Below are 12,339 nucleotides of genomic sequence, written 5' to 3' on the forward strand. Positions count from 1 at the left end.
TTTAATTAATAAGTAAATCTAGATCTTATTAGATAACCATAATATTAACTAGCTCTTGTTATTGTAATTAATTCTGCAACTTATATGGTTATCAAGGTGAGCACATCACTATACAAGTGTTTTGAGAATGATTTTCGTGTCTTATGCCCTCTTGGTTCACCAAACAAATGGTGTCGGAGCAATTGTTCGTGTCCGATACCAACCGTGATTAACCAACGAGTGGTATCGGAGCGATTTATCGTATGCGATACCCTAGTGTTTCACCAACAAGTAGTATCAGAGCGATTGTTTGTGTCTGATACCTACTTATTTTTTCCAACAGTAAGTGATGTAAAAATTAAAACTCATGTCTTATTGAGAAAAAAAAAAATTTACTCATAATAAGCCGCTTAAGATTTACAAATTGCAAAATACCTAACTTTTCTTAAATTTTTTTATTTTACCCAAATTCGTACACGTTTCATATTCAATTATTCGTTTTGATTTCGTCATTCATACACGTTTTAAGTGCAAATTCAAAGCAATAAACAAAACTAAATAGGCTGCATAATTAACTTAAATAAATTAGTTTCAATAACAACTAAAAAGCGAAAAATTTGTACGAATGACGTTTATTATAGTTCATTTTTATTTTTTCTGTTTACATAAGGCAACGCGTGAAAGGGTATATGCTTACATTTTACGGTTTACTTAATGGGTATTTTGCCAAATCTTTCAAAAAGGTCGAGTATAAAATATTTTGGTTATTAGCTACACTACCTTATTATTAATTGAAATAAATTAAATTATTATAATTAAAATATACACAATCATTTAATTGTTATATTTTAGTTTATTATATTATTCAAAAAAATCACTAAATACATATTTGATAATATTATTTAAATTGTGAAAGTATCGTTAAACATTCGGTAATGGCTGTATTTGGCTTAGCTTATAAAGCCTGCTTTAAAGCCAAACCGTTTTAAAGTATTTGGTAAAATAGCTTTTAGTCAAATTTGAAAAGTGTTTTTGCAAAATATAGAAGAAAATTGAAATAAAAGATTTTTGTAGATTTGGGATAAAAAAAAAATTTCGAAAGCAAAATCTAAAAGCATTTTTTTAAAAGCAAAACTATGCAAACGGTGCCAATATGAAGTTTTCTAGTTTGATTTAACTTGTTATACGTTATTTATAAATAAACATTTACAATATTCTATTCATTTTATAATATACTCATTGATGTTAAATGATAAAATATTATATAAAACAAATAATTATTACTTTATATTATTGATCATTTATTTCTTATTATTATGACAATTTATAATGTTTTGTTCAATAAAATAAATAAAAAAATAATCATTAATTATAGTGAAATTTGTTGTAACTAGCCAAGTTTGTTATTCTTATTGAGATAATAGCGCCCAAGTTTCATTTTATTAAGCAAATAGCCCATATTTTTTGCTCAAACTATAGTGTCCTCGCTTTCTTCACGAATCAGTTAATTAATTAACGTACCGGAGTGAGTTAGGTTAATTAATTAACTGATTCGTGAAGGATTTGAAATTCACAAAAAAAATTTACAAAAATAAGAACTTAAGTCAATTGATATTCAAAGCATTCAATTAATTAACCTAATTCCTAATTTAATCATTTAGTAAATTAACTGTACTTACAAAAAAAATCAGAACCTAAGCTAATCTTCAACCAATAAGTTAATTAATTAACCTAACTCAACAGTCAGTTAATTAAATTAACTGATTCGCGAATTTACAGTGAATCAACAAAATCGGCGAATCTTTTTCTTCTTCTCCACCACCAGCGAACCCGAGCCACAATTTAAAACAGAAAACCCTAGAAAACCTCTAATCATCGCCGGACACTCTGTCGGAGGCTCGATCGCTGCGTGAAACGCGAGACGGTGGAGGCGGAAAATCTTCTGGCATCGTCGTTTGAGTCGGTGAAGGCGATGAGTCGACCGTCACCGTCGTTTGCGGCGGTGGAGGCGACAGAATCTTCTGAGTCGCGTTCGACGTGGCCGGGGCCTCCGGCGGAGCCTCCGTAGGCTGCGGAGACGTGTCGTTCGCCGGCGGAGAGATAGTCGGAGAAGTAGACGACATCATGAAAGAGAGAGTGAAGTTAGGTTGGGTGAGTGGGATTTCAATGGTAATTTAGGTAGTGTATAAAATATGGGCTATTCCCTTAATTAAATGAAACTTTAACTATTCTCTTAATATTAGTAGTTGATTGGGTTAGTTAGCAAAATAGCCATTAACTATAATTATAATAATATAACTTAATTTGAAGTTCACTTAATTTTAGTACATTTTTTTATTAATATGATTAAATACATAATTAAATAATATATTTGAGAAAATTTAATACATAATAACTAATATATTTTAAGTGGTAGACATTCTTAATGAGTTTAATTCACCTACGTAGTGTAATTAAAATAAGAATAATTTGTTGCAATTAGTCAATTCTCTATCTTTTTTATAATTTAGCCAATATTTTATTTTTTAAAAATAGTCCACCAAACTCGCATAGTTAATGACCATTTAAATACTTATTTAAATGAAGTTGAATGTTTTCTGAGTGTTTGCTCAAAAAACACATAAAATGTTTTTATCTATTAATTTAAATGATAATAGCCCATAAATAGTATGCTAAACCAATGATTGAAATACCGTTACCGTTACCGTTCCGAGCTTCAGAATTTACTGGTAACCTCTGGTACCGTAAAGAAATACCGGGAAAAGCAGGAAAAAAAAGGAAACCGGTACCGTTGAACTTACCGTTACCGTAGATGAATACCGTCAAATACCGTATTTACCGAGGAGAATCCAGAAAAGAAATATATAAAAAAACATACAAAGTACGTAGGATAAAATTCATAATATTAAAAATAGTGTATAATGTTTCAACACATTACCAAATTACAAACACAACAAAAACTAAGTTCAATAATACAAACCAAAATGATAAAGTTCAACACAATTTACCAAATACTATAGTTCAACAAATTCAACATAGAATGAATATAAATGACTAGTTGGGTCGGGGGCCGACATTCTTGTAAGTTGTAACCTACAAATTAACAAATCACCTTTAGTAAATTAAATTAAACTAACAATCATGAATCATATTCACAAACTCTAACATATTCCTAGATCTAAATGAAAATTTAAAATAATTCATAACAAAGTTCAACATAACCATAATCACCGAGGAGAATCCAGAAAAGAAATATATAAAAAAACATACAAACTACGTAGGATAAAATTCATAATATTAAAAATAGTGTATAATGTTTCAACACATTACCAAATTACAAACACAACAAAAACTAAGTTCAATAGTACAAACCAAAATGATAAAGTTCAACACAATTTACCAAATACTATAGTTCAACAAATTCAACATAGAATGAATATAAATGACTAGTTGGGTCGGGGGCCGACATTCTTGTAAGTTGTAACCTACAAATTAACAAATCACCTTTAGTAAATTAAATTAAACTAACAATCATGAATCATATTCACAAACTCTAACATATTCCTAGATCTAAATGAAAATTTAAAATAATTCATAACAAAGTTCAACATAACCATAATCATCACTAACTAAATTATAAACATGAACACAAACTCTAAAATTAAAAACAAGTCATAACAATTTCGTCATAAATCAATAAACAAGTTCAAAATAACATTAATCATCACTAACTAATAAAAAAAATTACAACAAAATTCGGATTAATTACAAAAAATTAGAAACATGAACACAAACTCTAAATAAACACTACATTCATGTTCACAACTACCAATTTTTATTTAATCTTCAAGAATTATCAACAAATTTCAAAAAATTAAACTCAAAATCATAAAAAAAAAAAAAAAAAAAAAAAAAAAAAAACAAGAAATGGTCAGGAAACTCACCGGGATCTGGGCAAACCGGCGGGATACGGTGACTTTTGGCCTTCGCCGCGTCGGGAAGCGCTCGGGACGGCGGGATCCGGACGGAATTTCTGAAAGTTTGGTCTTGCTCGCGTCGGAATTTCAAATCCCCTTTCCCGTCCTATTTTTGATTTTTTTGGGGGAAACCCGGGATCTATACCCGGTTATTGAATTTTTTTAAACTGAACCTGACCGGGAAGTGGGAATCGGGCTCCTCACTGGTTCCCAGTATGGTTCCCCCGGAATCACCGGAATATTCCGGTTTTGAACGTTCCGGTGCGGGGGAGTTCAAAAAAGGGGGATCCCATCCGGTTCCCCCGGGATTTCAATCCATGCGCTAAACAGGCGGTAATTTAATTGGCTAGAAGATTTTTCTAAATCATGAGTAAGAGCTGTAAATATTTTTTAAGTGCAATATTTCTAAAAGAACAACTATTTTAAATCCTTTAAAACATAGTTTTTTCTTTTAAATAGTAAACAATTATTTTTCTAATGAATAAAATTGTAAGCAGTAAATCAAATTAAGTAGAGACCAAAAAAAAAAAAAAAAAAAAAAAAAAAAAAAAAAAAAAAAACGATAAACATCAATAAAAATGAATGTTTACGGCTTAAAAAAGACATTACGTACAAAATTTTTTTAAATTGCTAATTTTGGAATTGTATAAAAAATGGGCCTACAGTAAGGAGAACAATAAACACCACTAAGAGAGCAGTTTAAGCTTCACATTCATTCAACATTCCCATAGCTTTGAATAGAAAGGCGTAGTCATAAGCAGCTTCCTCACATTGCCCGACCCGCCCGCCCTCACCGAAATGACCTCCGCTCATATCTGTCTTCAGAATAACCGAAGAAGAACAAGCCCCGCACCCATACTCTCTCACTTTGGCCACCCATTTCGCACCTTCCCAAACACCCACCCTGAATAGCAAAAAAAGATAAAATATATATATCTATATATATATTAACATGCAATGCAAATCCGGATATTAAGGGTTAAATTCGAGAAAGAGCAAAGAATCTTGCCTAGTGTCATTCATAGACGCCGTGACAAGCATCGACGGGTAACAACTTCCCCGCGAGATGTTATCATAAGGAGAGTAACTTCGAATGCACTCGAATTGCGAACGTATCCGAGGATCCCCGAATTCTTCGCGATCTAGAATGGTCAGAGGCAAATTCTCGTCCAGCAAGGTGTTGCACACATCAAGAAAAGGGACCTGATTGAAGAGCATCCCCAAAGATAAGCACATAGGAACGGAAAAAGGAGCGCAAAAATATTATTTATATCATTTTAATAAGCACCTTCAAAATGGCGGCACGGAAAAGATCCGGGTGCATATTCATAGCCGCTCCCAAGAGAAGAGACCCGGCACTGTGTGCGATGCCGCCGAGCCGGTGTCTGTGTACGAATTCCTCGTTGACTAAGTACTGCGCGCACGACACAAAATCGCGTATCGAGTTTTGTTTGTTCAGCCCGGTTCCGGATTTATGCCATGATGAGCTGTCCCCGCCGCCGCCTCTGCGCATAAACCGGGTTTGAATCATTCTTAAAGACATAGGACATGTTCGGGAATTCGATTCCCACCTATTAAACTTTATTTAAGAAGTAAACATCGATAAATATTTTCATTTAAATGCTAAGAAAAGTCATTCCCTTTAAAACATCCATATACCAATTCAAATATTTTGTTCAAATGACCCGTTCGAACTTGAATATTGGGAGAGTTGCATGAATACCTCATTTGAAAATGCAAATATTCCTGAATACCTCAAATTTTCAAACCTTCCACAAATATATATGTATTTTTTTTTTTTTTCCAGACGATTTTGCAATTAGTTTAGATGAAACTGTGAGCAGACAAAGTTATATATTGAAATAGAAATTTCAAATAAAACCGAGAACAAGGAGGAAAATACAGTAACAAATAGGTATGTACGAAAACATAAAATTGGAGGTAATTTTCAAGAAATAATTCTACTTGATTGACCAAACAAGCCCATAACAGCGATGGGACGATCGAATAAACTTATGAAGCATATCATACAAAATTAGGAAGCTACCTGACATCAGCAAACGCCAGAAGCCAACCTCGGTCAAGTAAGCTGAGGCGATTCGTGCACCAGCTTTTATCCAACGCTTCTCCGTAGGATCCGTATCCGTGGATGAGACCGGGGGAGCGGCCCTTCTGCCAGGCTGTCCGCGAGTACAAAATCGTCATCGGAACTTCGATGCCGTCGTACGAAACAACCTCTACGGTTTCACACCCGTATTTGCTCGACAAGTCTTTCCATCCTCGCGATTCGCAATTGTCCGCCGTATCGTGTTTTATCTCGAGAGAAACGCCCTCGACTTCCTCTTGGTGCGCTATCGAGAATGTCCTCGCTGGCATGTCGTAGTCGACAATCACATCGGGCATCTGTACGTTTCAGGAATTCAAAGAACGACCCTAGACTTGGAAAATTCATATGCTGAAATGCAACACGATAACTGGAATGAACTGAAATGATGTCTTTTTTATGCGAAGCACATACCACCGGAGAAGAAAGCACGACTCGGAACACTGAGCTCAAGTAGTCAAGGTTTGAGCCAGGGACAACACTACATGAATCAGCCGGCACAGGGAAAAACCATGGATCAAGATCCTTGATATCAAATTGATGCTGCAAAACACAAGAAATAACAAATGATCAAGAAGAATCCTTCACAAAATGACTAATGAGGGAGAGTCTCAAAGTGATTCTTTTATATATATATGTATATATATATATATATATATATATATATATATATATATAATTTTTTTAAGAGCTCGAAATAGGCACAATTTGGCTACCTCGCAATCGACATTGATGGGCAAGTTGATGGAGCAGAAGGTAGATTTACCCTTCTTATTGATATATAGCACCAGAAATTCATCAAAGACCTCCATGTCTTGTATAGTAAACTCATCGCGTGGAACGATAACAGTCTATTAAATCAAAAGAAGAAAAAGGACACCAATTCAATACATTCACTGATGAATTAGTGTATAAAATAGATTAAGAACACTGACCTGCCACTCGGCGGAGTGTATATCCGAAACCGGGCATCTAGCAAGATAATAATTCTCACCGGACCACTCTTTATTGTCCCTCAAATGAGAGTTGGTAAGAATATAGAAGAAACCATGGTGATGTTCCACAAAGTATTGAACCCCAGGTACACGCTCACGTATCTTTTGAATTCCACCAGACAGGTTTGTAGAATCCATTATATAAACCTGTAAATTTTCAGTTGAAAATATATATATCCGTGTCACTAAAAAAGAAAGCCAAAACACAACTAATAAAAAAAGGGGTGTGTGTTGTTTCTCTTCATTCCTCGGATGAAGTCCTTGAGTTTGAATTCACAGTTATGAACTTGCCGTCTTTCGTGCTCGTTATATCCACGCAAAATCCAGGCTCACTTTCCGTGAATACGATGACACCCTCCGTATTTTCTGAGTCTAGCTTCGAGTATAGAAGCCTGAAAAGAGAGGAAAGCTCGTAAGGAAACATATTTTAAAGGCTGGAGAGTGAAACAAGGAAGTAAATAAAATTGCCTGAAAGGTCGCTGATTATTGTCTGATTGAGTGTAGAACAATGTACGGCCATCTTCGGCCCAAGCAACACTAACGACCCCTTGAACTTGAAGATTCGGAATAACCAGCCCGGTTCTGAGGTCTTTAACTTGAAGAATGAAATCTTCTCCGCCAGAGACATCAATCGTGTATGCGAGGAAATTGTGGTCCGGTGACACTCGACAAGTCCCAATATGAACATAGCCTGAAAAACACAGCCACTTTATTACACTTACACTGCAAGAAAGTAAACAAATTTAAAATAAAAAATAAAAATAAAAAAAGCATGCCATGCTGCTCTGCGATTTGGTTCCAATCAAGCAAAGTTTCTTCTGTGCCAAACCCTCTCTTGGCATAGCGCAGAACAGTCTCGACCCAATTGCTTTCACCAAATTCCGGTCTTCTGTATAGAACCGGATATTCCTTTCCCTCGGGAATGTCTTGATAGTACAACCTGATCAAACCCCAATCCTTAATAAACCCATAAATTTGTTTGTCAAACTCTACTAATAACCCTCCAACAAATAAAATACACAAACTCTTCATCCAGTGAGTTTCATCAACTTGAAAACCAACATAACTATGACAAGACGCTACAAGTTTCAATTTTTTTTTTTTTTTCAAAACATTGTTCCAATATTCAATAAAGCAAAATACAGAGCAAAATGGACGAACCAGCGACCCCATCGCTGAGGAGGGCTCGAAATCTTGGCGGGAATTCGAGCGGTCATCTCAGACAAAAGTTTTTGCCTGAGGCCGTGCGTGTCGGCCATGAAAGCGTCGGCGTAGGAGTTCTGTTGGCTGAGATAGGCCGAGAGATCGGGGTCGTTGGTGTCGGACATCCAATGGTAGGGGTCGTGCCACGTCACCCCGTGAACCGAAACTTGGAATGGGATTTTCTTCGGCGGCGGCGGTGGTGGTGCAACGACGGTGCGGGTTTTGCAGAGAGAACCGGAGAAGAGGCGAAACGACTGAGAAATGAGCGTCGTTTTGGGCGATAGGTGGCGGAGGAGAGAGAGAAGCTTCATTGACATTGTTGAAACTTTTGATCATTTCTATGGAAATACTAGGAGGAACTAAGAAGGCAGTGAAGTGAACCTCTCTGTTTAGGCGTGAGTGACTGAGTGTTGTTTCTTTCTACTCGAGATATATTTTTTTTACTGTGTTCTAGTAATTTATCAAATTTAACTTTTAGTTTCTCAAAATGTCGAGTTTATATCTTTTATTTAATTAAAATACCAAATTATATCATAAAATAAAATAGAGTCACTAACATTCTTTCTATTGAATTTTAATTTATGTTCTTTGATATAAAAAAACCGAACTAAACCCTGAATAAGTATCTCAATCCTTCAAATAAAAAAAGTCGTAAATCGAAATAGATACTAAAAGAGAAATTTCATTTTATAGACCTAAAAATTTACAAAATATCGATATTAGATCACATACTTTAAAAATATCTAAAAATGGACTTTTGTCCCAATTTCAGACACAAATACCATTTTCAACAAATACACTCATTTAACTTTCACTATCTATCTTATCAATCCCTCATTCGATCTTTCACCCTTGATTCCGATGAGATATAAATAAATTCGATGAGATACGAGGGAATCCGACGAGCTATGATAACCTAGAAAAACAAAGTTTCACATTAATTTGACTTTTTTCCAATTAAAATGCCCAAAAAGTATGAATTTTATCGTATAACATCGTACATTATCGTACGGTATCGTACACTATCGTTTATTATTGTACATTATAACGCAATTTCATTTGTATGAATTTTATCGTACATTATAATTATAATGTATCGTATGTCATCGTATTATATCGTACACTATCGTACGGAATCGTATATTATTATACATTATAATTATAATGTACATTATAATTTGTATGAACTTTACCATACATTATAATTATAATGCATCGTATCATATCGTACACTATCGTACGACATCGTATTATATCGTACACTATCGTACGGCATCGTATATTATCGTACGTTATAATTATAATGTACATTATAATTTGTATGAATTTTACCATACATTATAATTATAATGCATCGTATCATATCGTACACTATCGTACGACATCGTATTATATCGTACACTATCGTACGGCATCGTATATTATCGTACGTTATAATTACAATATACGATGCCGTACGATAGTGTACGATATAATACGATAGTGTACATTATAATATACGATGACGTACGATAGTGTACGATATAATACGATGAGATACGATACATTATAATTATAATGTACGATAAAATTCATACAAATGAAATTGCGTTATAATGTACGATAATATACAATAGTGTACGATACCGTATGATAATGTACGATGTTATACGATAAAATTCATACTTTTTGGGTATTTTAAGTGGAAAAAAGTCAAATTAACGTGAAACTTTGTTTTTCTAGGTTATCATAGCTCGTCGGATTCCCTCGTATCTCATCGAATTTAGTTATATCTCGTCGGAATCAAGGGTGAAAGATCTAATGAGGGATTGAGAAGATAGATAGTGAAAGTTAAATGAGTATATTTGTTGAAAAGGGTATTTGTGTCCGAAATTGAGACAAAAGTCCATTTTTAGATATTTTTAAAGTATGAGGTCTAATCTCGATATTTTGTTAAATTTGAGGTCTATAAAATGAAATTTCTCTACTAAAACTCATACTTCCCAAGAGATGACTTTATTTCGTATTCGAATTGCAGCTCTAAGCTCTGGATTTAGCGCTCGAATCAGTGATTTTGATGACTATCCACTGCAACTTTTACTCTTTTCATCTGTCTGTATTCTCCAAGATCTAATGATTATTAAATATTTTTTCGCTTTTAAGTAAATTATATATAGGTTGCGTATGAATAAGAATAAAACGAGGTTTGCATATAAATATTAGAGTGAACATCAATGAAAAGTCAATAAAAGGAAGATTCGTGACACTATTATCTATTTTAGGATATAAATTTGTCATTCTAATTAAACAGAGGGTACAAACTCGACATTTTTTTATAAAATCAAAAGTTGAACTCGACATTTCACTAAAACTTGAGGTATATATGTCATTTTCCCTTTTTTAAAATATGGGATTTAAAAAATATACATATTTTTTTTAAAATATATATTTTTCCTCTATTTGTTCATGTTTTGTGTTAAATTATAATCTTACTAGGTTTATTTTTATTTTTATTTGTTTTGTTATTATTATTTTTAGCTTAGACAATACCTTAGCTAACTAATAGAGAGATTTGTAAGTAATTAGGACACTTTAAACATGTGATTTTAGATATAGTTTATGTTTGACAATTTTTAGGGATATAGCCAAATGACTTATGTGGCAATAATTAAAGTCTGATTTGCCCTTATTTATTAACAAATTCGTGTAAATAATACGTGTGACTCTAAAATAATGATGTGATATTTTGTTATATTTTAATTATGTTTATAAAAATATTAACTTTTTCATTAAATACAACTCTTAAATAGCTTAAAATTTAAACCATATTTAAACATAAATCATTTATCTACAATTTCAATGTAAACCATATTTAAACATTTAAATCATTTATCTACAATTTCAAAAATGTTTAAAGCACAATTACACTCTTTCAATAAAAAATTATTAAATTGTTATGTGTTTATTTTTTATGACAGATTTTATTTTGTTTACTATTTTATTTATTTATTTTTTACAATACTAATTCCTACAAGGCGCGACGCTTTTGTATTGCAACCGGCTAAATTAGGATTAAAACGAATCTCTAAATTGTTGCCTACCAGTTTAAAAACTAAGGTAATTCTATCAAAGATAAGTAAGTCATTGGTTTACTTTTAAATGCATCGCAGACACACTTTTACGTCCTTCTATCATCAAATCTGAAATTACACTTCCTATTTTATTTGAGAAATTTCATTAATTAGACTTAATAATGTTAGAAATAGAGTAAAATTAAATAGGTGTTTTAATTAGCTCAATTTAATTTGTTCACTAAAAGACAAAATAGTGTGTTGTTAATTGAGAAAGTGAATTTGTGTGTGGGAAAGAGTCTCACATGGGACAAATAATAAGTGAATGAGAAAGTGACGAGCTCGACGGGGCGAGGTCGACTGGACGAAGTGACGAAGTCATTTCAGTTCGACTAGGCGAGATCGATTGGACGAAGTGACGAAGTCATTTCAGTTCGACTAGGCGAGATCGACCTCCTGGCGAGCTAGACCTCCTAGCGAGCTCGATCTCCAGGTGAGCTCGACCGCCTTTTCGCGGAAATTCTCGCCAACGGTCGAGCCTCCTCATTTAGTAGTTATTTTTGTTACCGTTCGAACTAACGGTCACGTCTCTTCGAAACGAACTATCGTTTGGCCAACGGTCGTGTCGTTTGAGACTATAACCGTAGTTCGACCGAAACAGTGCGTCTGTTCGCGAAGACCGTTAGTTCGACCGAAACAGTGCGTCTGTTCGACGAACCTCTTCGCGAACAGGTACGATTGCTTTTATAATCCGACTTCGGATTCAGTAATCGACACAGGTTTTCGAACCAACTTTCTCAATTCCCGAAACACTAATCCAGAAACACAGTTCTTGCTTATTTTCGGATTTTCACTCTGTCTTGGTGCCGTCCGAACTAGGCTTGTCGTATCCTGCGGTATTCTTGTACAATAAACCTTAAGACACTTTGGGGTACTCGAAATACTATAAGGAAAGCGTTCCTATGCGTGATTCAAGCCTCGAAGTCTTCAATTTCGAAGAATTATCCAACAATCTTATAGTATCTTGTGCT

At 33.9% G+C, this 12,339-nt stretch overlaps 1 protein-coding gene across 1 annotated transcript; it reads right to left on the minus strand.

Annotated features, from left to right (window-relative positions):
* Positions 1 to 4,553: 4,553 nt before the first annotated feature.
* On the minus strand, positions 4,554 to 8,639 carry LOC149402717 (Prolyl oligopeptidase family protein). Its single transcript, XM_089608785.1, has 11 exons — positions 8,217 to 8,639; positions 7,832 to 7,995; positions 7,524 to 7,746; positions 7,305 to 7,447; positions 6,996 to 7,204; positions 6,777 to 6,911; positions 6,475 to 6,603; positions 6,004 to 6,359; positions 5,245 to 5,461; positions 4,966 to 5,159; positions 4,554 to 4,860 (listed from the first exon to the last, which is right to left on the minus strand). Exons 1-11 carry the CDS (start codon positions 8,573 to 8,575, stop codon positions 4,656 to 4,658), a joined length of 2,334 nt encoding a protein of 777 aa, XP_089464911.1. The 5' UTR covers positions 8,576 to 8,639; the 3' UTR covers positions 4,554 to 4,655.
* Between the last annotated feature and the right edge of the window lie 3,700 nt (positions 8,640 to 12,339).

Source organism: Urtica dioica, chromosome 3 (assembly GCF_054948205.1).
Source record: "Urtica dioica subsp. dioica isolate 48M chromosome 3, U.dioica_male_clone48M_v1_H2, whole genome shotgun sequence".
Lineage (NCBI taxonomy): Eukaryota > Viridiplantae > Streptophyta > Magnoliopsida > Rosales > Urticaceae > Urtica > Urtica dioica.

Coding starts and splice junctions, on each gene's coding strand:
- LOC149402717 (XM_089608785.1), bottom strand. CDS start 8,575: ATGTCAATGAAGCTTCTCTCTCTCCTCCGCCACCTATCGCCCAAAACG. Junction 7,996..8,216: donor CCTCAGCGATGGGGTCGCTG/GTTCGTCCATTT, acceptor GGGTTTGATCAG/GTTGTACTATCAAGACATTC. Junction 7,205..7,304: donor AAACTCAAGGACTTCATCCG/AGGAATGAAGAG, acceptor CTGAAAATTTAC/AGGTTTATATAATGGATTCT.